Source organism: Sceloporus occidentalis, unplaced genomic scaffold, assembly GCF_023333645.1.
Source record: "Sceloporus occidentalis isolate IW3139 unplaced genomic scaffold, rSceOcc1.0.p SCAF_6, whole genome shotgun sequence".
NCBI lineage: Eukaryota > Metazoa > Chordata > Lepidosauria > Squamata > Phrynosomatidae > Sceloporus > Sceloporus occidentalis.
In genome coordinates this window covers 89,970,194-89,996,276 of record NW_028316986.1, presented here as the reverse complement: position 1 = coordinate 89,996,276, position 26,083 = coordinate 89,970,194, and the positions used below count along the sequence as shown (strand labels likewise).

The following is a 26,083-nucleotide window of genomic DNA, read 5'->3' as shown; positions in this document are numbered from 1 at the left end:
ACAGCAAAAGAGATTCCACCTCAACATTAGGAGGAACTTCCTGACAGGGTTGTCTGACAGTGGAACACACTCTCTCGGAGTGTAGTGAAGTCTCCTTCCCTGGAGGTCTTTAAACAGAGGCTGGATGGCCATCTGCCGGGGATGCTTTGACTGAGAGTTCCTGCATGGCAGAGAGTTGGACTGGATGGCTCTTGTGGTCTCTTCCAACTCTACAGTTCTATGATTCTATGAGTCCCCTGCTCTCAGGTTTACAATCTAAAAAGACATGACACAAAAGGAGAAGGGAATGGCAGTGGGGAAGGGCTGGGATGGTAGCAGCCAAGATGGAGGGAGGGCCTTTCAGCTTCCTCTGGGGCTATGCCTGCCTCTCCTGGGTGCAGGGAGCAGAAGAAATCATCCTTTCCCAATCTACTGTTAGCCACCATAGTTGGTAGAAAATCATAAGCTGGATTTCTCCTAGAGTGTTCTTTCTTCTATACACAGCCAGTGATGCATGTTGAAACTGCCTTCCAGATAGGAACAGCATGTACCAGGCACCATAATTTTCCTCCCAATGTCCAGAGATCTGATCTGTAACACTACAAGGACAGCAGAGGAGCCTTCAGCAATGATGACAAGGACCTGGGATCATGGCTCCCACTGTGAAAAAATGCCTTCTTATCTTATGTAGACTTTGTCTCTAGTTTTCATAGGCAGTTGAAAAGGAAAATATGTTTTCCTCCTGCTTTCCAGTCTTGACCTTGCAAACTAACCAGCAGTAATCAGTGTTAATCATAGTATTAGCACCAGGACTAACATGCCAAATTGACATGTGCCTAACAGCATTATGTTACTTACATGAGGGCCTGTAATGCTGTTACATTGGTACAGCTAATGAGGGAGCCTTGATTCCCAATCTGTTTGAAACAGCTGCTAGGAACCATTCCAAGTATCTACTAGAGCTTTGTATGCTTAGCCCTGATTTGTGAAGAGGGCTAGAGAATTAGTTTCAGACATTTCCCAACCAATTAGGGATCTGTGCACAGAGGCATATATCTTTATGCACATGGCACCTTGCTTCATCAGAGGGTTTTTTTTTTTAATTGTGTCTTTTTCCTTGCTGCTTCTCCAGAATGTCTCTGTACTAGAAAACCATCACTGGAGGTCCACGATAGGCATGCTCCGAGAATCAAGGCTGCTTGCACATTTGCCAAAAGAAGAGAGGTAAGCACTATCAAAACACTTTGAATGAGACATTTTTGAAATGCTTCATTAGATGAGCAGATTAGGGCCAAGTCCAGTTACCATACCATCACCATTCAGTTGTGCTAGCCACTTTGTAAACAGGGGAAATAGGAATGCCATTTCAGTGCTTTGGGTGGAGGGAATGCTGGGGGTGGGGGAAGTCCTGTGGAATACTGTGTTTTCTAGTTTGGTGAGGTACTAGAAGAACTTTGTTTGAGAATTCCAAATGCCCATCTCCAAAGTGCACATCCCAGGATTCCACAGGATGGAGCCGTAGCATTTATCATGTAATCAGAGTGCTGTAATTGTACAATATGAATGGGACTCTGGAATGGGGCACAATAGTTCATCCAAAAGTGGTATGGAATTGAGATCAGGGAGTTTGAAGGCCACAGGTCCAAAAGAGAGGCAAGTCTTCAATTTTCTGAGCATCCCAGACTCTGAACACATGTCTTTTTGACGGAGAGATGGGGTAGAAATAAAGACTATTATTATTATTATTATTATTATTATTATTATTATTATTAAAAAGGACACCAACAAACCATTTGTAACATTCCAGTGGTCAGAACACACTCCTATCCATTCTGTTCCCTCTGCTTTTTAAGAGAAAAGTACAGCAGTGTTGGTAATAGCAATACAAGATGAAAGGAACTTCTTCACTTCCATCGGCTTGTCTCCTTCCCCCACCCCCCATTCCTATCACCCAGCATCAGAAATGCTATACATGTTCCATTTAAAAACAAAACAAAAATGAACAATGGAGTGTGGATGGATAATTGTGGCCTACTGGATATGGAGGATGAGTTATCTTACACCTCCTAGCAGTTTTAGCCAGCATAACCAGGTGAGAGAGAGGATGAAATCCACGGCCTGCTCAAGGCATCTGGATAGATATAGCCCCCCCCCCCCCCCGGTTGCCATGAATGTTTACTTAACTGTAAATCACAGAATCAAACAATACTCAGTCACAATCCTTTTCAAGCTTAGACAGCTTTGGCCATGCCAATCTCCTTGCCAACCCCAATGTTTTCTCTTTCAATGCCTTCTGAAACCCATAAAACTCCCATAGTGGGGTGGGGAAACTCTGAGATGGTGTATCATGAGGGCTACATCAATACTAACTCTGGTATATTGTTGTGTCTATACTAGTTGGTGTCAGATATGTAGTGACGGGGTGGGGGTAGGAAAATAAAGATGTTATCCCTAAATAAGAATTCTCCTTTCTCCATGAAATTTTCCTTCAGTGTCCAAATTTCTAGCAATGCAATAATTTCAAAGTTCCATTGAGCATTTAGAAAACAGTTTAATCATCCAAAGAAAAGGGGCAGGCAAAGTTACCAAGGGAATATGAAGACACCAATTATAAGAGTTCTAAGCATAAAAGGATTTTATTATTTTATTTATTTATTGTATTTATACCCCGCTCTTCAGCCCTAAATGCTCTCAGAGCAGCTTACAGATAGTTATTCAGACAGTTCCCTGTCCTTAGGCTTACTCTCTACAATGCTAGAAATTTAGAGAGTAAAGGAAAATTTTATTTGGGAGCTGACAGAATTCTTATTTGGTCAGGAAGTACCCTCATTTTGTCTCCTGCCACAGCATAGCAACACCCAGCAGATATCTCAAATGGTACAAAAGGGTATTAAACAATATTTCCCCAAAAGATAGTTCTCTCTTTTTTTCCCCTTTAAAATTGCAGGCAAGATATCGAACAGCAGCTGGGCTCCCTGATCTTGGCAACAGACATCAACAGGCAGAATGAATTTTTGACCCGGTTGAAAACTCATCTCAAAAATCAGGATTTGAAATTAGAGGATGCTCCAGATAGGCATTTTATGCTTCAGGTAAATGGTGAAGGTTTTCTTCATCATGAAAATAACAGTTATTTTTCTGGAAATTTTTCTTTTTGTGACTAACAGTCTAGATTGCTCACCATTGGATTGTCAAAGCTCATATATGGCAGAGGGGGGAGTCTGCGGGAAAGGGAGCCAAGGTTCTATGCTCATTGCTTTTGTAATGTATAAATATATTGCATAAATATGCTTCTCATCCTGTTTTTGCTAGATTTATGTGACTTAAAACTATTGAAACCTAATTTTTAAGTAACATTGTTTAAAAGCACACACACAAATACACCTTGAACTGTACAAAAAGTCAGAACTGATCTTATACCAAGTAAGATTATTCTTCCATCTTGTCCAATATTGTCAATTTTTGCCATGGTAGTTAAAGCATAAAAGACTCCATGGTAGTTCTTGGGGGTCTAACCAGGTCCAACCCACCTTAGCTTCCAAAATCAGACAAAACTGGTCCTGTTCAGGGTAGTGTTATGGAGGAAAAAGAAAGATTAATGCACCATTTACTATAACCATCATGGTGATAATCCCATTCTTAAATTCTGATAGCTAGAATGCTCTATGGTAGTTAGGACTGCAAGTCCTGGAGCTACATACTCACGACTGTTACATATTCATGCTCTTTATTTAGTGCTTAGTTTAGGAGCTACATGGGGACTGTGATGTGAAGGTCCCCTGATCCCCACTTACCAAAAGCCACCACTTTGATCAAGGGAGGGAGTCTGTTCCCATTTTGATAGGGAAGCAGCTCACTGACATTCCCACCCACTCCCCATAAACAGACAATATCCTGTGTGAGGGAGGATTGTGACAGGTTGTCCAGCTTCAGCCTGTCACACCAGAGATCGGTCACAGGAGTGGTTGGAAACAGCAGCCAGCTGTTTCCCAAATAACAGGGGAATAGATCCTCATCAATCGCAGTAGCTGTTTCCTGATAAGTTGGGATTGGGGGAGGTTGGGCCAGGATTCACTGCATAGTGCTGTAACCTCTGTGCTTACACATATATAAATTCCATACAGGATTCCAGTCATCCATTTCAGAAAAAAAAATCTTGAACACATTATTAATGACAGTGGGGGTTTGCCAGCCTGTTCTGTTGCTTCCTACAGTGTTTTTCTTGCCTTTATTTTCTTGTTCTTTGTCCATTTTCTACTATTACTCTTTTCTGAGATTCACCCAGTGTTAACATTTTGCATTCGTGGTTTGCTTTCCAGAGGAATTCTCAGAGAACTTACAAAGAAACCTGAGAATTTTTATGAGCCAAAATTGAAGGAGCCGGGCTCCACAGGAATCTGAGATCCTGCTGATGAGAAAGTAACAGTACTCATATAACATTTCATCATCTAAGAGGATCATAAGATGATTGCAAACAAATCAATCCAACAAGTTAGTGTCACTATGAGTGAGTTTCTGTACCTCTGAGTCAACCCCTAGCTGTTCTCTAAACTTTAGATTGCTGCCTTGAACTGCAGGTATCACAGACATGTTTCATGTCCTTTTTAGGTAGGACCAGTTCTAACTTAATATTCCCCAAATCATTCCTGCCCCCCCAAAAAAAATAAATACCATTAAGATACATATTGCTTTGTAATGAAACTGAACATGGACCTCTGGCAGAAAGGGATTTATTACAGCTGTCTGGCTCCAGGTAAATTCTTCCATCCGTTTACCTAGAGTTTGACTTTCAAGAAATAAACTGAGGCCTTTGTTCTGTGATCAGAATTAATCCTCATGTTTTTTTTGTTTCTACTTAAAAAAAACCCTCTGGTATTGCGTTTTAATAAATATTTTTACCCCTACAGCAGTCACAGCTGGTCCTACCATTAGACCGGGTAAGCCAGTCACTTTAGGTGGCAGTTGGTGGGAGGTGGCAGGAAGATTTTGGAGAGGAGATCTGTGTGATGCACAATGTATCCTTGTACTTCATAAGCTAAGCAGTTGCCTTCAAGGTGTGGTAGAAGAGATTGTCCTATAGTGACTACTGGAGAAATATTTAAATGCTGGTCCTGTTTGGTTTTGCACATGGAATGGAAGTGTGGGACATTATGACACTAGAAATGATGTTAGAAAATGATTTGGGCCTACTGCTTCTATGTAGTTTTTAGCTTTTAAAAAAGGTAATGATTTCATTTCAAATGGAAAGGACACTTGTAAACTGCTTAACCTATTTGCTACTACATGAAGGAGGAGGAAGAAAATAATAGATGATAACAAAGTAGATACTTAGAATAATAATTACAGCCTTTTACACCCTGCACCTCATGCTGTTCTCTGATCAAAACAGTATATCATGTCTTCATGACATACTCACCTTTGCATGAGAAATCATATGGAACTAAAGTAAAAACTGCTAATAGCACAGATTCACATACTGTACTGGCAAAATGAAGTGGCAGATCCTGGCAGACTGTGCAGGGCAGAAAGATGCTGAAGGACAGAGTGCACTACACCGACTACTGTGTCCTCCATAAAGTAGCCAGATGCCTTTAAATGGTGGACACCATTTCTAAGAGAGAATGGTAGGGAGCTATCATACCCTCAACTTAGGCACAGAACATCTTATCTTAGCCCTGTCAGTCAGCAGTATTTGTGGGGGGAGAAGAATTGAAGAACACAGAGGGGTTTTCAGGTACTGAGACCTAAAGGTAAAGGGAAGGTAAAGGTTCTCCCTTGACAAGATTGCCTAGTTGTGACCAACTGTAGGCCTAAGAGCCACAAAACAAAACAATTTGAATAGTAGCCCGATCCATACTGTTATTCAGTGATTCATTCATTCATGCCTGAAAGCGTTCTTACACTAAAACTTATCCTAACTGCAGTTGTGCATTCATAACTGCTTTGTATTCCTATGTATTCACTATGTGGCCCTTAGATTAGGGGCTACGGATGGACCATGAAAGTCCCTCAGGCCCATGTACCAGTAAGCAACAACTCAAGAAGTAGCTGCCTGACATTTACACACACACACACACACACCACTCCCATGCAAGTGATCTTTGGCACTAGAGGGATTTGCAACAGAGGTCTTTTTTCTGCCCGTTGCACCAGAGATCTCTTGCAGAAGGGATTGAGAACATCAGGCAACTGCTTCTCAATCAACAGGGGAACAGAGCCCTGTTGCTACCATCAGCTACTTCTTGGTAAGTAGTGTTTGGGAGGACAGATCTGGCCAGAATCCACCACACAGCACTGAAGTTACAGTGATATGCAGTACCTAATAGTCATACAGTATTCTAGATGTGGTCCATATCATTGCTCATAACTAACTGCTGAAATGAATGGGAGGTTGAGTAAATGAACCAACAGTGTGCCAGAACCACAAACTGAGCAGGAAGCATGACAGTGGCTTTGTTGGGGGATTCTAAGTTCTTTCCTTCGTTTACTGTTGCTACCCCTTTCCTCAAGAAAAATATTCCATCCAAAAATCTAGGCCTCTTTGGAACATTCTGTTACGAAGGTGACACATCATTAGACTCAGCTTGAGGAGCAAGTCTAGGTCTGAAGTTGTCCAACCACCTCAGAGTCAAGCACCATGCCCCTAACCCATAAGAAATAATGGCAGTGGATCTGTAGTTCTCACAGCCCTCTAACTCCAGGGAGGTTTTCTCCAAGAAAACCAGTCTCTCTCATAGAAGCAGGCATCCCGCTTCCCCACAGAACAAGGCATTTAACACCTCTGGATTCACCTAATAGAACTATATCTGTTGCTGTTGCTTCTTGTTGCTGAGTGCCTTCATGTCATTTCTGACTTAGGCAAATCTATCGTAAGATTTATTTGATAAAGATCTCTTTAGAGTAAGTTTGCTAATGCCTTCCTCTGAGGCTGAGAAAATGTGACTTACCCAAGGTCACCCAGTAGGTTTCCATGGCCAGCTGGGGATTCAAAGCCTGGTCTCCCAAAGCCCTAGTCCAATACCACAGTTATTGCACATTTTGGAGAGGTATCTAAGTGCACTGCCTGGACAAGTTGCTTGGGAACACTCAAATCACTACTCATGTTGGCTCTCTAATCCATGTCTGCTAGATTTTACCAGCCAAAATGTAATGAGATAAAGCTTAAATGTTGTGGGGTGGACTGATTCATGTGCCTTGTCCATATCATCCAACTACAAGAACTGAAACTAATCCCAATTAGCCTGACCAGACAGTGCACCAGAAACCTCTCCATACTCTGCAATAACTAGTGTTACGTTCTGGATATGAGTGACTTTATCCTTGATAACTGTCTTAACTGCCTGAATGAGTTTTATGCTATGTAAGAAATTCCCTTGTGTTTAATCAGTAAATTAGGCTGTGAGTCAGTTAACTGAACTAAGTAATGAACTTTCTGACCACAGATTTTGATTAACTGGTCCATTTTTAATTAATATTATATGAGGGTCAGTTTAGGATTTAGATAATTGAGGGATCAAATTAGATTATTCATGTACTGATGTTCATTGTGATTAATCCATCTTGGTAAGATATGCAAAACCAGAAAACTATCAGATTACTTTAGTGCTAGATGAGTGCAGAGACAATGAAAAAAAAATCAGAAAATAAAGAAGTGAAGACCAATGGAAAATTATATTAGAATGATTATACAGTTGGCCCTCCATTTTTGTGGGGGATCCATTCAGGACCCCCACACACATGAAAACGGGGGCTCACACATATTCAAGCCCCATAGGCTTGAATGGGGCGCCCCCTCCCCCTGTGCGCACACCATTGAAAACAGCGGAGGTCACCACTCCACGGATGTTCAAGGTCGTGGATCTCAGATCTGCGAGTTAGGAGAGGCAACTGTATTTTCTAAATATTGGTAGTGAAAGTTCCTTTTTAATATGTTTTATTTATTAAAGATTTTAACAATACATGAAAAGATATGAAAAAGTAAAGAAAAAGAAAAAAGCTATAGAAAGAGAAAAGACAAAAAAAAAGAAACTGGTTACTTCCAATCAGTCTTTCAGCAATGAGTGCAACCTCACCCATTAGCATTAACCCACCTTCTCTAATTTCCATAATCAGTTCTTTCTAATCATCAAAACCAAAAGTTACCAAGTCATTTTTTTCTACAAAAATCCATAAGGGGTTTCCAGTCTTTGAGAAATGTCACTAATTATCTTTCTCTAATCACACAAGACAATTTGATCATTCCTGCTAAGTGTCAGTTTCACCATCCATTCCTCCATAATAGGTAATATTTATTTCTTCCATCTTTGTGTGCACAACAATCTTATTGCTGTGGTCCTGTATTGAAATAATCTTCCATAGGTCTTCTCCAACTTCACATCCATGAGTTCCAAAAGGAATAGTTTTGTTTTTAATTGGATGTTAAGTCTTTAAAATGATCTGCATCAACATGTGTATTCAAATCCTTTTTTTTTTTTAAGTTTTCTCACAGGTCCACCACATATATGATAGTGAAAATTCTTAATGACTGGAAGAAAGTAGATAAAGGATTTTATAACAGAATTGTTTGTGGATTCAAACAGTTTTAAGGAGCTGTTTTAGCCTGTTTAAAGATATTTCTATTTCCGTATTTAATTTTTAAAATGTTTTTATCTGTTGTACAGATGTACAACAAGCCTCCTCAGGGCTGAGAGATGGCAGACAAAAGAAAGAAAGAAAGAAAGAAAGAAAGAAAGAAAGAAAGAAAGAAAGAAAGACACTAAAGTAGGAGAGGTTCTTAAAAGATTGCTAAAAAATGAGACAGCAGGAAATACAGTCAGCCTTTTGTATCCATGAGGGTTCTGTTCCAGACCCATCAACTGATGCCAAAACCCATGAGACCTCAAATCACGTTGGTTTTAATTGCAGTGCACTGTACATGCACCACCATTGGAGTGGATGGGTTGGGCACCCCTGGATGCTCAAATCTGCAGATGGCAAGCAGATGGCAAAGTTGGGGCGCATGAACTGTAAATTAAGTAATCATGTGATTACTGGGGCCTACAAGAAAATGTTGCAATGTTGACTGCTCTTGTTCAGTCAATGTGTCCGTTGAAGCTTGGATGCAATTGGAAATTCACCATCCTTTAGGTTCTTCCCACCACCATCTTAAAAGCTACTCAAATTTTTACAAATCTTTATGTTTCCTCAGGAGTGTTAATACCTTCTCCTTGTATTTATAGCTGTTGTTACCTGCCAGTAAGTAAGCTTTGATTTATGGCCACCTTGTCCGGTGAGAGGCTTAAGAGCCATCAACTGCCCTGCTCAAGTCTTGCCAGTTCAGGGCTATGGATCCTTTGATTGAAACAATCTGGCTGTAGTGTTGTCTTCTTTTTGTAATGCCTAATACTTTACTGAGCATTATTTTTCCATGTATAGTGTCATTTCCTGTGCAGTGTCATTCTTACATAAGCAATAATGCTCACCTTTACACTCAGAAAAAAAGGATATGAATAGGATGTCCAATAAAACTACACAGTGTAAATTATTCTTGTTAAGGGTCCAAAGGCAGCCAGCCAGAATCTCTCTCTCTCTCTCTCTCTCTCTCTCAACTCCATTCCATCTTTATTCTTGTTCTTCCCCCTCTCCAACAGGCACTTCACATTCAATGGTCACTGAGTACAATGAGCCCTTGATAACTGCTGAGGTTTGGTTCTAGGATCTCTCATGGATACCAAAATCCATGAATGCCCAAGTCCCATTATATACAATGGCATAGTAAAACAGTGTCTCTTCTATAACATGGCAAAATCAAGGTGTCTTTTTGGAATTTTTTAAAATATGTATATTCAAGCCATGGGTGGTTGAATCCATGGATAGCAAATCCGTGAACACAGATTGGTACTTGATTGACACTTGAAGAATGAGATCTCAGTTGATGTAAAGGATGATGTGTTTATTCAGGATCTGAAAATGGAAACACAGGGTTAAATAAAACTGGGGGTCAAAAATTATAGATAGAAAGAAGAAGAATTTAGATCTTTGGGACAGTTTTCATTTTAGAAAGAGATGCTTTAGGGTTTTGTTTTTATTTCATGTCCTTTCTAGAATATATAAATTGATATGATACATTATTATTCCATGGGACTGTGGGGGCTTAATTAAGCTAATCTAAACCACCATTAGAGTGAATTAAAGTTGTATGTGGTGTGTTTGTGCAGCGGTGTGCATGCATGGTGGGGAGGTGACAAAAAAATAACGATGCAACATGGCTCGATGCCATGCCATGCAGACTCCCATTGGTGTTCAGCCCACCTTGGGAGCAGGCCATACGGACAGTAGGATTTCAACCTGCATTCAGAAAACACAGGATTGAGCTGCTTTTTCCTGCCCATCTGCTCCATTCCCATGACTCTGTATAATAAACTAAAAGAATAACAGAGAAGCTTATCATTCTTCCACATAAATAGTCTGAGATTCCAAGACTTAAAAGTGCTTAAGTGGAGTGTTGATGCTAACTCTGCCTGTTTGTACTTTAACATGATTCATGAACTGGAAACATGGGCAGCCAGAAAATGATAAAAGGGACCTCCAAACAGATACAGATTATCTGACAAATGGCACTCAGTCCCTCAGTTTAAACTGATGGGGGTGATGAACTACACCTGAATCAATATGGTAAAAAGGCTAAATTTCTGAATGGGGCCTGGTGTGACCAGATTTTTGAGAACTCTATTTATACAGCCCTATTCCATAAGGATCTGAAATCTGAATAAAAACATTATGGCCATGGTGATTTTACTAATCTGGCAGATCCTCACACTTATAACTAATTTAATAGACAAAAACAGCATAGCTGAAAGAAACACACTGTTTACTCAATGCCACCCAGCCCTGGAAGGAGAGATGCAGGCCCAGCTCCATCAGGCCTGGTCTAGATTAAGAAGCAGAGCCCTCCCTCCAGTCCATCTTGGTCCAGGCCTCAGTGGGAGAGAAGAACTGCTGGCCCTGATTCCCTTCCCCATCAGGTTTCCTTTCTCCTTTTGTGTCGTGTCTTTTTAGATTGTAAACCTGAGGGCAGGGAACTGTCTAATTAAAAATAATTAGGGGAAAGAGAGGAGAATAATACACTCTCAGAATAAGACGATAGAACAAAAAAAGAAATATTGCCCCCCCTCCCATACTCTGATTATGGTATACTTTCAAGGGACTCAACGACCGGCATAGAATGGCTGCAAAAAAGATACAGTACCTTAGCTCAGAAAGAAAATTGTGTGTGCAGGGGGGGAGGGTTATGGATAAAAGAAGGGATCTGGATGAGACTGTAGAGTTGAATTAGACTGTAGTTTATTAAAATGAACAACTACTTGAGACACCTAATTCTAATCTCAGTACTAGGTCTTGGGGTAAACTAAGGGTGAATTATTATCTTCTTAAAGTCCTTACATGGAATGGTGAATGCTGGGCCTTCAAGCAAAGAGATCATTAAGTTTTGGGAGGGCTTTGAGGTTTTTTTTTAGATCTTATAATGCAATTTCATTTTGAGATACATGATCTACTAAAAAATTTTAAAAATGTTTTGAATAACTACCTCATAAATGATATTTCTTTTGTTGAGCCTGGGAAATGAAAGAGAAGATGAAAAGCAGACCTGGCATTATCCTTTTCCACTTCTCTTCAGGCAACAACTAAATGGATCACACCATTAAATAAAATTACAGTGGCTGTTTTACTCAAATTTAGATCCAAGTTCTTCCTATTATTGTTATTTTTCAATATCTATATTCTCCTACTTTGAACTAGAAATTCTATAAAAGAGACTTGGAAAGATGTTAACATATATATAATGGAATTACAATCTAAATTTCAGAGCTAATCTAATGCTAATGAGGGACTGGAGGAGGAATGATTTTTTTTCACCTTATATGTGGAATGATATTGAGATTTATGTTCTTAGTTATAGTACGTAGTTCAAAAGATTTAATTAATTTTAGCAGTATATGCCTGATACATACAGAGGCCATTTTGCCCTCATGGTTCTAAATGAACCTATGAGGAACGACTCAGGGAGCTGGGGATGTTTAGCCTGGAGAAGAGAAGGTTAAGAGGTGATATGATAGCCCTGTTCAAATATTTAAAGGGATGTCATATTGAGAAGGGAGCAAGCTTGTTTTCTGCTGCTCCAGAGACTAGGACTCGGAGCAGTGGATGCAAACTACAGGAAAAAAGATTCCACCTCAACATTAGGAGGAACTTCCTGACAGTAAGGGCTGTTCGACAGTGGAACACACTCCCTCGGAGTGTAGTGGAGTCTCCTTCCTTGGAGGTCTTCAAGCAGAGGCTGGATGGCCAACTGTCGGGGATGCTTTGATTGTGATTTCCTGCATGGCGGGGGTTGGACTGGATGGCCCTTGTGGTCTCTTCCAACTCTATGATTCTATGATTCTATGAAAACCATTGCTTTTATAATTGTGCAGAATTAATTTTTGTTATCTATTATGTACTGATTTATGCTTCCTCTAAGCAGCTTATGGACTTTTCTATAGGGAAAAGACTTGAAAATAATCACATATCTTTTGATTTCACCTTTATTATATACTGTTTGACATATTGGAGTTAAATGCAAGTACTGAGTCTGAGTTTTAATGCTTTGGTACAAGAGATTATGCTGGTCAGAAGAAACAAATATTAGGACCACTGTTTTTTCAAATTCTACCGTGGGTGGAAAAATCGAAATTTTCAGTCTGAGGGGCTGCAATAATTACATTGAACATTTCATCACAAAGACATTGAAAGCTGTCTTAAATTGGAAAGCTCATCTAAAAATGTTTTATAAAAGAATGCTCCTGAGTGGTTTGATAAAGTGCATTGCATAACTAAAAAAATAACTGAGAAATTGATATATGTGAGATAGGAAAGAAAATTGTAGTCCTTTACCCCTAAGAGAATTATTTGGTAAGAAAGGCAATTTAAAATCTCCCTTGCTCAGAAGAAGAAACACACAGTACAAAATGGGTGGAAGGCATTGAAAGACCACTCATTATTAAACAATAAGTCTAAATTGATTTAGCTATTGGCACCTTGGGTTATTCCTCAGGCTCAAGTAGCTCTGATATCTCAACTGACATTTTGGAATGTTGTTTCTCTAAAGGTTATCAGAAACTAGGGAGAAGCCAATTCCAAATACATTTCTTCTGAATCTACATAATTTACTATAGTTTACCAGAATGGGACCAAGGAGCCCACTCAAAATATCTGGTCATGTCTTCTCTCCCCACCTCCCTGCCTTGAATTTCATTACTTTACCTTATTATGAAGAAATATGTTGTATGGAGACTGGAGCCGAATGTGGAATATTAAAAAAAAAAAAAAGCTAATGACAGACTTGGTGTTTTTCAACAAGTTTGAAATGTTATCCTTCTAGTTTTGTTGCGCCAAAGAAACTTACCTAGCTTGGGTGTGCTTTTGGATTTGACTCCTGGAGGCTCAGGTTTCAGCAGCAGCTAGAAGTGCATTTGCACAGTTAAGTCTTGTGTGTCACCTGCACCCATTTCTTGACATCAGATCATCAGATCTGGCCACAGTGACACATGCCTTAGTTATATTCTGTTTGGATTACTGCAACATGTTGTACATGGGGCTGCCTTTGAAAAGTGTTTAGAAATATCAACTAGTCCAAAGAACTGCAACCAGATTGTGAATGGGGGCTGGCTACAGGGAGCACACAACTCTCTTGTTGCAACAGCTTCACTGGCTGCTGGTCCATTTTTAGGCACAATTCAAAGTGCTGGGTTGGACTTATAAAAGCTTCATACAGCCCAGGTCCAGTTGATTTGAAGGATCCAGCATGGTGTAGTGATTTGAGTGCAGGACTGCAATTCTGGAGACCAAGGTTTGATTCCCACTGGTGATCTTGGGTTAGTCACATGCGCTCACACTCAGGGGAAGGCAATGACAAACCTTTTCTGAACAAATCTTGCCAATAAAACCCTGTGATAGGTTTGCCTTTGGGTCACCATAAGTTGGAAGCGACTTACAGGCCCACAACAACAACAAATTCTCCAATACAAACCTCCCTAAGTTTTGAGACCTGCTGGGGAGACACTTCTCTGTGTCCCACTGCCTTCATAGGTACATTTGATAGTAACATGGAGAAGGCCTTCTCAGTGGCTGCTCCAGGCTATGGAACTCCTTCCCAAAGGAGTTAAACTGGCACTCTCTCTATTTGTTTTCTGTAAGCAGCTGAAGACTTTTCTATTTCAACAGGCCTTTGGGAACTGATTGTTTAGGTGGGATGGAACCAAGCAGTAGGCTGAATTTTCAATTTGTTATTTTGTTCTGATGTTGCAGGTTTTTTACATATTATATTCTAAATGGTTTTTTTAATTGACAGTTTAACCATTTTTAATGTTTATATTTTGTGAAATTTAAATTCTGTTTTTTTTAAAAAAAACTATTGAAAGCTGCCTTGAGTCCCAAACTGGGAAAATGGTGGGATATTAATATAACTACAACTACATAACAACAAAGATGATGACAACAACAATCTTCTTGCCTCCTTATCACAGATCAAGCAATGCTAGTTCAGTTCAGACAATGCACTGTCACAACCCATTAAAACAAAGCAAAGCAATAAAAACATAATTGTTAAGACATACACATATTTAAAATATGATGTGATAGGAAAGATAAAACCATGACATATAAATTCAAATTAGGATGAAACCATTATGTTACAACAGCTTTGAGCAGAGAAGAATTTACCATGGTAGCCAGCCCAGGAACTGCAAAGAGAATTGTCAAAAACTGTTGTTTGCATGCTTCCTCCTGCAGAAACTTTGAAAACTGATGTTCTCCATGAATGGTATCTCTGGAACCGATCTATATATCTTCCTTTTTCCAATTTGTATTAAATGAGAAAAAGCATTTTACAGCAGTCAGGGAAATTTATGAAAACAGAAGAAGTACAATAAAGTGATGATTCAATATGACACCATAGAAATGGAAACAATATTCAAAAGTATTAGGAAAAATAGTTGAACATTTATTTATTTCTCAGTATTGGGAAACTCTAATCAGGAATCCTAAACAGGCAAGAATCTTCACAATTTTGGGCTTTTTCTAAACAAAAAATGTATGTGTGGAAGTCTGTGTTGAAAACAGCATTTTCTGCACAGAGAATAACCTTTTTTTGGTAGAAAATGCTTTTTTCTGTATAGGAAGTGTGTTTTCTGTGCAAGAAATAATGTTTTTTTGTGCAAACACACACACACACACACACACACACACAGTTTTGCATTGAAAAAGTCCAAAACTATGAACAGTCTTCAAAACCTGCAGTTTTTGATGACTTACAGCAAGGAGAAGAATGATAAAAATTATTTGTTTTTTTTTCCCTGTAAGAAAGACTTTTAGGAAGATTTACACCCCATCACACTAACATTAAAAGGGGAAGGAAAACTAACAATATGGCGCTGTCACTTGAAATATATTGTGACTGTGTCTGTATGGACGTGCATGTGCACATGCGCGCACACATGATTTAGCAGAAAAACACTGAAATTATCAAATACCAAGATTTCTACATGCCTAGTGACCCATAGGTGATCCAGGTGATGCCCTGGATGTTGGATAGCATTTACTAAGGTATGGTTAGCAAACAATAAACAAAATCACAGATCCAGAAGGCTAGATCTGATGCATTTTTTAAGAGCCAGAAACATTTAAGTTCTTAAACAAGGCTACCTTACTGTATTATTGACTTGAACTAAAGCTTTGTTTTTAGGCTATGACAAAATATTACTGTGTTACACAAGAAAGGAACTTTTGGGGAAAAATACGTTGTGAAATTGTACATTTCTATGTTGGTTGCAAGCTTTTGTCTCTTCTCATTTGACATTTGTTTATATGAACCAAATCTAATAACTAAATTAAAAATTTCCCTTCTGGACCGAACAGTTCTCATTCCCACATATTACACTGACCTTTTTAGTATAATAACAGTCTATCAAAACTGGTAAGTTTGGAAAGATCCATGGAGCACAGTATACTTGCCAAACCATTCTTAGCATATTGTCCTTTTATTTTCAGATTGCATTGAAGTGTGCAGACATCTGCAATCCTTGCCGGCTCTGGGAAATGAGTAAACAGTGGAGTGAACGGGTTTGTGAGGAATTCTACAGGCAAGGTCAGTGATCTGACAGACTTCTCACCTTGTGCTCTTAGCCAGTAAATCAGAATTTTGTTAATCTAAAATGGCAGTTACTCAGCCAGACAACTCCACATGCTCAGTTGAAGTCACCTACAAAAATATGCTGACAGAAAGGTGATCTCATTAAATAAACAGCTGGGATTGAAGGGCAAAAACAATTTAACAGAGTTGTAGCTATTTGATTGGTTTGATTATAGTTCTGTTAGCATGTTCACTAACCATCCTTTAACAAATAAAATAAAACAACATTGGCCTAAAGTATAAAATCACTTGGTCTACACATAAAACTCTATCAGCATTGGCCTCCCTCAATCACTTCTTATTACTGAAAAAACACTTGAAAAGAGCTGGGAGGATCTTGAGCTAATGTAGGAGTTTATCACATTTAAAAAAACCCAACTTACCCCTTCCATTTTACAGACGATTATGGGATGCAGCCAGGAATTATTGCATGGAAAAGGTCACTGATGACACAGCCTGACTGCATCCCACCTAAAATCTGGCTCCCAGTCACTCTTAGCTCGCTGCTTTTCAAAAACAGGAAGCTCCTGACTTTGTAAATCAGCCAGCTGAGCACGGCTGGAAGCCAGGTTTGAAGCAGGATGCAGTCAGGTGGCAGCATCAGCAGCATTTTCCATGCTATAGTTCCTGGCTGCATTCTGTAATCAACTGTAAAACAGAAGGGGCAAGTTGGGTTTTTTTAATGCAATAAACTCTGTATTCTCTGTTACTACAGTATGGCTTATGCTACTAGTATTACATTTAAGAACTACACTAGTATACAGTAACATCTAAGAACTTTCCCATCTGAGAACTCTGCCAGCCTCTGCTTGTTTTGAAACTAAGGCTGCATCCGCACTGCAAAAATAATCCAGTTGACCACACTTAAACTGCCATGACTCAATGCTATGAAATCCTGGGATCTGTAATTTGTTGTGGCACCAGAGAACAGAACAGAGGAGGCCAAACGTCTCACAAAACTACAGTACTCAGAATTCCTTAGCATAAAACCATGGTAGTTAAAGTGGTATCAACCTGGGTTATTTCTGAGTGCAGATGCAGCCTAAGTGAAACATCATCTTGAAGGTTGTAGGGATGGGAGGAATATTTGAAAAAAATCTAAAAATGGTCTAAATATGCTTTTTTTTCCCCCAAGTGTTTTCAAGATGAGAAGAATCATGGGCTGATGAGAATCTTCACAATTCAGGACTTTTTCTGCTCAAAATTTGCAGATTATTTTATGCACAAAAAGTATTTTCTGGACAAGAAATAGAATTTTCTGTGTGGAAAATGTTTCAAAGCAGAAATACCAATTCCCGTGCAAAAATGCAGTTTTCTGAGCAGAAAATGCTATAATTGGGGATTTATTCTGTATAAAATTTGCACTGGGTTGATTTGCATAGAAAACAGCATTTTCTGTACATGAACTGATATTTTTGTTTTGCGACATTTTCCATGGCAAAAATGCTATTTTCTTCATGGAAAATATTGTTTTCTGCAAAGAACAACCATATGCAAATTTTGTGTATAATAAAATTTGGAATTAGTCTTTGAAAACTGTGTTGTTTTCAAAAACTTTCATGCAGAAGGGTGGAAATGGCTGAAATTACTCATTGCTACCTTCAAGAATAAATATTGTGAAGAATTACATCCTTACAGAGTTGTGCTTGTGTTATCACAGATCTATATAACTGGAATGCATGTTATCAGACACCCTATGAGTATGCTAGTAGATCTCACTCTGTAGTATAAAACAAACTCATCAAGCTTCACATAATTTTATATGGTTTAAAATGTCATTGGAAAGTAATACAAATTTACAATTAATTAGTTAAAATTTATCTCAACAATGTGATATTGAAATGATCCACGGCACTAGCATAACAGCTGAGTGGCACAAATTGGCATAAAATAATGTGTCCATCAGAGTGCTCTTTTTCATGGAGATAATGTCTTGTCTTACATCCACATTTTTTAAAAAAACCTTCCAAAGAGCATCTGAATCAGGGCTATTTTCTGATCTCAATGAGAATCCCAATGTATTAGAAAGTACATAAATGTCCCACGTCCACAGGAGTGTGGGTATGAGGAGTAACATTTGCTTTGAATAGCTGCCAGTCCTCTTTGCTTGCCAAAAGCACCACTAATGTGATAAAGTTGTTGGCACAATTTTTGTCCAAGCTATTTGAAAATAACATGCAAAGCAGGTGACTGGAATTTGGGGGACATCTTGTAGGTCCAATTCTGTGTGACCTCTGAAAGAAAATCTGACTCTCACAGGCTAAAATGCCTCGTCTGCCAGTTTAAGTGTTAAGCATGTGTTGCTTGGTAGTAGTCCTTTACCATATGCTCTTCAGAGAGCAGTGCATAAGTACTAGAAGAAGCTAACTTCTCTCTTTTTCATTAGCATATGTAAAAAAAACCAGATTTGCCTTCTAAAGTTGCTCCTTCTTTCTTGTAGGAGACATGGAGCAGAAATTCGACTTGGAAATAAGCCCGCTTTGTAATCAACAGAAAGACACAATACCTAGTATTCAAATTGGTGAGTGCAATTTTACACCACTGGCTTGAAGTTATGCCAGACAGCATTACTAGGTCAGGGAAGAGATTAATAGAAGGAAACAATGAATTTCAGAGCCAGGCCCAAGACACTTTGCTTCTGAGGAAAAGCATCAAACAACACCCTACAGCTAGCCCAAATGTGTAATATCCAAAGCAAGCCATGTTACTTTGCCTTATGAAAAATACCCATATTTCTTTCCCCTCCCTAGAAATACAAAAGCACAATAATCCTAAACTAAATATCTCTTTGTTGACCTTGCCTGAATTCTCAAATTTGCAACTGACTCCTCCTTCTTCATAGAAGGACCAGGCTTGCCTGACAAATGTAATCATAGTGTATGGCACTTCTCATTTGAAAGCACTGTTAGCATTCTGGAGAAAAACATGAAGTGGAACCGCACACTGCAGTTTTGTTCCTAGAAATCATTAAAGCCAAACATTCATATGAACAAGCCCAAGTTAAAAAAAAGTGTGTTTCACAAAGCCCCTCAGTTCTAAGCAAGTGTTCTTCCTTATCTTCTGTAACAGATCCACAACCACTTATTCAAGTAACAAAATAAATCAGAGACTGTTTTGGGCTCCATTCTCACTAGCCCATTTGCTCTGGATAGAACTGGGTAGATCTGGTTGCCCCCATACCAAATCAGCCCAGTCACAAGTGCCCGCTACCCTTTGCCTCAATCGGGGCAGTTTGCCCCTCTGAAGTTCACATTTGCAGCACCGCTTTAAAATTAACCTCCTTTGTTGTCAATCAAATTCACTTCCGCTTTCATCAAAGGTGACATATCCTGCAGCCATTGGCCAACCAAATGGGTGCTTTCCTTCCTCATTTAAAAAAAAACTGGCAGCAGTGTGCGCATATTCTGTCAACTTGTCAAATTTAAAAACCTCCAGGTGTGTGTGTGTGTTGTGTGTAATTGGGTCATTACAGATTATGGCAACCCTAAAACAACTCCATACTGGAGTTTTCTTGGCAAGATTTGTTAAAAGGAGATTTGCCATTGCCTTTCCCCTGAGGCTGAGAGAGTAGTATGACTCTGCCAAAGTCATGAGTTTCCACAGCCTTCCCTTTGAATGCCAGCCTCTAGCTTCCCCTTCACTTCCAGCCCAGCATTTCCTCCTCTTTTGAACCTCTTCTCTTCCCTTCCCTTCCAGCCCAAAGCATTTGCATAATCTGTCACAACAACAACAACAACAACAATAATAATAACAACAACAAATGTCCCTTGCAGGGGAGGCCACCTGAATGCCATCTCTGCATCTGCTTTCCCTCCGATTGCCACCCCAGAATGGCATCTCTCCTTACATACACACATGTAGAACAAGCATTCACACATTGTATCAATTTGCCAAATTGAAAGGGAAACATTTGTAACATTTGCATTGTAGCAATCGCATGTTCTGTCACACACACACACAAATAATTTTTAAAAATGCCACTTGCAAAGTGACGTGCCATGCCGGCAGCAAGCAAATGAAAGGGAAATGTAGCATGAGCAGACATTATTCTAATGCTTTTTCTACAGGTTGATACATATTGATAGAATATCTGTCAAAAATAAAATCCCCAAAAAAGCGAGAGAGAAAAAGCTGCCTGCGAGAGGGAGGCATGTTCCGCCCTCTGACCTAAATCCCTCCCCTGAACTTGACCCGATCATGACCAGGCCTAAGTTCACATTTGCCAGCAGCAGGGAAGAAATGGGTTTTCCTAAAAGACACGGGAAATAATCCACTTCCAGAAAAAATGCTCCAAGGGGGATTTGCCCTGGATCGAGTGTGAAAGACCCTAATTCTGATGTGTTTAAACTGGTGCCAATGGGAACTTCTGACTTTTAATCCGGTTTATAATTCGGTACAAAAGGTAGTCTGAATGGCCCTTAGCGAAAGCAGAGGGGGCATTTTTGCAAGACCCCTTGCACAGGTATACCTCAGTTAACAAAGTAGGTATGTTCCTGGATATTACTTCTTTTACTAAAAAGAAAAGTACCAGAAGCAAAAAAAAAAAAAAAAAAAAAAAACCATGGAAAGAATAGGGATAGGTACCTGCACCACCAAAAAAAAGAGCAGTTCAACAATTTTCAGCAAACTTCCCGCCCCCCCCCCCGAGATTGACAGTTTGCATATATGAAATGAAATAACCAGCTTAATTAACTCTTACATAAGTAAAAACGAATATTTTGAATTTTCTCAAGAGCTCTTGAAAGTATCTTCCAAAAGGCATTCAGGAATTATTTTTCTTCTCTCACCAGCCTCCACTTCATTTATGATTTCAATTTTGGTGGGCAAATTTTTTATCTATTTTTTTAACATTCTGGGTGTAGCTGAAGTGGAAGCGGTATCTGCATTCATTCATTCCATTTATATGTCACTTTTCTCTGAAAAGGGGACCCAAGGTGCCTCATAGATAGAATTGTTTTAAAACTTTATAATAAAAAATTTAAAACAATTAAAATCATTTTGCTAAAACAGTATAAAATTGCACAAAACATACAAAAGTTAATAAACATAATCAGAACACCCTATTTCTCTCTATTTTGCTGTTCATGCATGCTCAGTACGGGATTATTTCCTGTTGTAGGGAGGCACATACAGTTTAGCTGCACTCTGTTTTATATTCACCCAATACCTTCCTTTTGCTGGTTGGTTACATCTGCTTTCAAAGCCTAACCAAATAGAAAATGTATAGAATCCTAGAATCAGAGAGTTAGAAGGATCCCTATGGTCAGGAGATCCAACCCCATTGTCAATGCAGGACCACAGCTAGAGGATCCCCAGAGGGTAGCTGTCCAGACTCTTTTTAAAGACACCCAGAGAAGGAAACTCCATCACCTCTCTAGACAATTGCTTCCATTGCTGAACTTGTCTTACTGTCAAAAAGTTTCTTCTAATTTCAATTGAAATCTACCCTCCTGTATCTTAAAAACATTAGACCTGGTCCTGTCCTTTGGGGCAGAAGGGAATAAACCTGCACCCTCCTCTCTGCAACAGCAATTGAGGTATTTAAAAAGTGCAAGCATGTTACCCCTCAGTCTTTTCTTCAGCAAGATGAACATGCCCTGCTCCATTGACGTCTCCTCATATGTTTTGTTCTCTGTACCTCTTACCTCTTATCATCCTCATTGCCCATCTCCGAACTTGCTAGAATTTGTCTATATCCTTCTTAAAATGAGATGCCCAGAACTGAACACAGTACTCTAAATGAGACCTGACCGGTACAGAATACAGGGGGACTATTGCTTCCTTCATCTTGGAACTATGCTTCTATTAATGCAGGCTAAGATAGCATTTGCCATCTGTGCTGCAGCTCACACGTCTGGTTTACGTTCAGTTTATGATCAACAATAATCCCAAGATCCTTTTCACATGTAGTACTGTTGAGCCAAGTGTCCCTCATTCTATACCTGTCAAAAGAAAGGTATGTGTGCTTTCTCTAATAACAACAATGCATATTCCAAATGATGGGTAGGTAGCAGATACTCAAGCACATTTCCTTCTCACATTTGTTGTTGCTGGTCTCAGTTAAAGTATGCACTTTTTTGCAAATATTTTTTGCAGATTTCTTTAAAATGAACAGTATTGGATTATTTGTGGATGGTTGACTTCTTGCATATGAAGGCAGTAGCATCCGATAGAGTGCTTGTGTCTTGGTACTTACTCTGTGTGCTTTTTATATCTCTTATCATCCCCATTGTGTGTGTGTGTGCTTATCTTCACAGAGGTTGTTGAATGAGTTTGAAACTTTTGTACCACATATGGCTTTAGCTAATTTGTTTTAATGCCTCTTGTAAGCTGTTTGGGATCCCATATTGCAAGAAAGACTGGATAATTCAAATTGATGAAATAAACAAATAAATAATTAGGGAAGAAACCTTTAGTTTTATTCAGAGACGAGATTTTAATGCAAATTATACTTTGAATAAATTGGAGGAAGCGTTTGACATCTCAGTCTCATGCTAGAACCAAGGGGGCAAAAGGAGGTATGAGAACTTTCAAGCTGCTGTCTTGCCATACTGAAACAACCAATCTTGACTAGACTTTCAACAGTGGAGAGATTTCTTCAGATCTATAGTCTGAAGTCACTGCAATAACAGAAGAGTCCATTCTCCCAAAAAAAACCCGAACAGAATTATTTGTGCAGTTCTGTTAAGTCTAGGGACTCAGGCTGTAGCTTTGGCGCCTGTGGGTCTGTTGGAAAATCCAATGGATGTCTGCTATTCAACAATAAATAATCTGTATTCCCATCATGTGCTTGCCAAGTAAAAAGGGCAACAGTAACCTTTCAATGTTTATCCACTGTTGACAATTAATAATTTTATTCTTTAAAAGAAGTAGTTGTGCTTTTCTCTGTACCTTAAGGGCATGTAAATTTGGCCCAACTACAGGCACAGCAGTGAGAGATGAAGTTGTTCTGGTTGTCTCTGCCCTTTGGGTAATTAAAGTTGAACTGATATTTGAGATCAAATGTAAACAATTGAATCTTTTCTGTTACATAAATATTAATATTAGCTTCACAGACAGTGACCTTATATAACACAAGATGGCCCATTTCTATTGGTTACATCTGATGTTAGTGAAAGATTACTTTATCCATCATGTGTCTGTGGCAATCACCATAATATACAGAGAAGATACATCTAGAAAGGGGTTAATGGACACAGAAATCTTGGCCAAAAGAAATCTTGCAATTTTTACATGTTTATCCAGAGTTCTTAGGCTCAGCTTTCTATTCCAGTAGCCACCATGAAAATGCACAGTAAAATAGTATATTCTGTAATGTATGAAGTTGCCCAAAGTCTTCCTGAACTAGCTCTTGGGACAAGGACAGTAATAGATGTGCTTGCACAACTAAACAAGGTTTTTTTTGTAGTTTTTTGTTTATTGAGGAGGAACTGGATTAAAATCTGCATAATACCCAGAGAGGAGAGAGGAGATGACAGGAAGGAAGGAGAGAGAGAACAGAGATGACAATATTGTTAGCTTACTCTATCTCTCCAGTGAAGTACTGGTGTAGAACTACTGAAAGACCCACTAGTGCATTTTCCCCTTATCACTCCACTCTAGAGGAAAACATGGTCCTCAGGCTTCATTTCAGGCTCCCTACCAGGGTCCTGGCTTAGCAGGATAATATGTTGGGCAAATAACTTTTGCTTCATTTGCTTCATGTTTTTTCCTAGGCTTCATGACCTACATTGTGGAACCACTCTTTGAAGAATGGGCCAACTTTACTGGGAACACTCCCTTATCTGAAAACATGCTGAACCATCTGAGGAGGAACAAGACCAAGTGGAGGAGTTTGCTTCATAAGCAACACAGCAGCAGCAGCAGCAGCAGAAGCACTGACCACTCTGTTCAAAAGACTGAAAATGAAGAACAGACTTTAAATGAAGGAGGAACCCTGTAGACCTGATCAGTTCAGCACTCTATACTGCGGTGTGATTGTATCTTTCACAACAGTGAACAAAATCCTAAGGGTCTGTTGGACCATTGTTAACAATGCAGGAAACCAGAAAGCAAGAGGGAAAGCTGAAGCAACAAGTGTCCTGAGTAGAACCTATATCCTAAAGCTCTGCCAAATCTCACTTCCTCATCTTAATATCTGAAGCCATTCATTGCTTCTCATCACAGATTGTCTGAATGAGAAGCTTCTTTCAGTCATGCTGAAGCTGGGCTGGTGAGCAGGTACAACTAACAGGAGCATTCAAGGGCACAGCCAAAACCAATGCATTCTTGGTGATCATTTGCATTCAGTTTGGGTCATACTGTGACATGTGTTTCTGAACAAAAAGGCTTGGAGCAATGTACAGTCTTCAGTCTGGCAGCTGGACTGCACATTAAAAACCACCATCACCAGCACTGTCAGAACTCAGAGGGCATCTGGCTACACAAGAAAAAAAATGATCTCATTTTAAATAAACAAAGCCGTTTTTAAATTTTTGTATTTGGTGCATTGGAAAAGGAATCTTTAAAAACCTTGAAGTAAGGTGATTCTGTGTACACAAAGCTTTTCCATGATGGTGCCCATTAATCATTTTATGCCACTTTAGATTTTAAAAAATCCTGACATTCTTCTCACTACAAGAACAGTATTTCTTACCAAATCAAAAGGGAAGAGTTGTATAGTTTAAATGTTTCCAGATGTCTCTTTTGATGACTGTATCCATGACCTGTTTATATCCGCACATGTATGTCTCCTGTATATATAAAGTGCTACTGATTCCCATACCAAAATACAGAAGTATTATGGGAAAGCTACCTGTATAAACAATGGCACTGTGAACAAAATACTGTTAGTTTTAGTATGGAAGCATTTGTAAATATGTTATAGTCTGTTAATACACCTTTGTTTGCAGATAAAAGCCTTAACTTCTAGCATCCTTAACTATATGTTGGTTACCAAGAGTCTTATCATGGCCTATTTTCATTTCTCCAGCCAAGAGTTATAGAGGAGCTAAAGCCATCAGATTATTTTTTAAAAGGTTCATATGCATTCCTTTAGAGAGCCATAGGCGGGATACAGACCGCCATATAGTACGTCTTCTATACGTACTAGGGTTAGGAAGGGGCGGTGCTTTCGCACCCCCCTAACCCTAGTACGTATAGAATACGTACAACATGGCGGCGCCCCTTCCACATGGGGGCCGCCATGTTTACGTATCGGACGCTGAGCATCCGTACGTGTCGCGGCGCCTATGACATCGCGAGTCCGTGCCAGGCGCCTCGTGATGTCATAAAGGCGCCGCAAAAAGAAGCTCCGAAATGGAGCTTCTTTTTTGCTCCGCGCGGGAGCCGCGCGGTTTGGCTGCTGCGGCTCCCTTGCGGAGCAAATGGCGCCGGCGGGAGACCGCCGTGCGGCGGTCTGTATCCCGCCATAGTATTCTACAGATTAATACACATACAGCTCAGACAAACTCTTGCCATCCCCCCCATTCAGTTAGATATTTTTTTTAAAAAAAATCACAATATCTTTATTGGAAAACCAGAATCAAAGGAGGCCAAATCAGATTTGGAGACTGATTCTATGCTAGATACTGTCACATGCCTATAAAATGTGTCATCAGCTCACTGATCATATTATATGACCTTCGTTCCCAGTCCGATCCTACTTTGATCAATTTTTGTTGCAATAAAGCAAGGCAAACAGCAAAAACAAAAACAAACAAAAAACCCCAGTTTTTCCAGACACTAGTTTCCTAGCAGTTCCTAGCAGAAAAGAAACAATTCGAGAGCGTGTTCAGCAAGTGGGAACGATGGATCTGAATCGCATCATTTTGGAGGGGAGGGACTAATGACAGAGGAATGTTTCCCAATCCTCCTCAGTTTTTGATAGATCCACCATCCCCTCCTCTCAGTGCTGCT

General features: G+C 39.5%; 1 protein-coding gene across 3 annotated transcripts in view; it reads left to right on the top strand.

Moving 5' to 3' along the window:
- PDE7B (phosphodiesterase 7B) overlaps window positions 1–25,078 on the top strand; it is a 262,193-nt gene extending 237,115 nt beyond the window's left edge. For all 3 annotated transcript variants that reach the window (XM_089530312.1, XM_089530313.1, XM_089530314.1), the window contains 5 exons: window positions 1,112–1,203; window positions 2,927–3,071; window positions 16,045–16,141; window positions 18,627–18,707; window positions 23,902–25,078. In XM_089530312.1, coding sequence (XP_089386438.1) covers window positions 1,112–1,203; window positions 2,927–3,071; window positions 16,045–16,141; window positions 18,627–18,707; window positions 23,902–24,128 — 642 coding nt within the window. In that variant the 3' untranslated portion in view covers window positions 24,129–25,078. The remainder of the gene's footprint in view (window positions 1–1,111; window positions 1,204–2,926; window positions 3,072–16,044; window positions 16,142–18,626; window positions 18,708–23,901) is intronic.
- The last annotated feature ends 1,005 nt before the right edge of the window (window positions 25,079–26,083 follow it).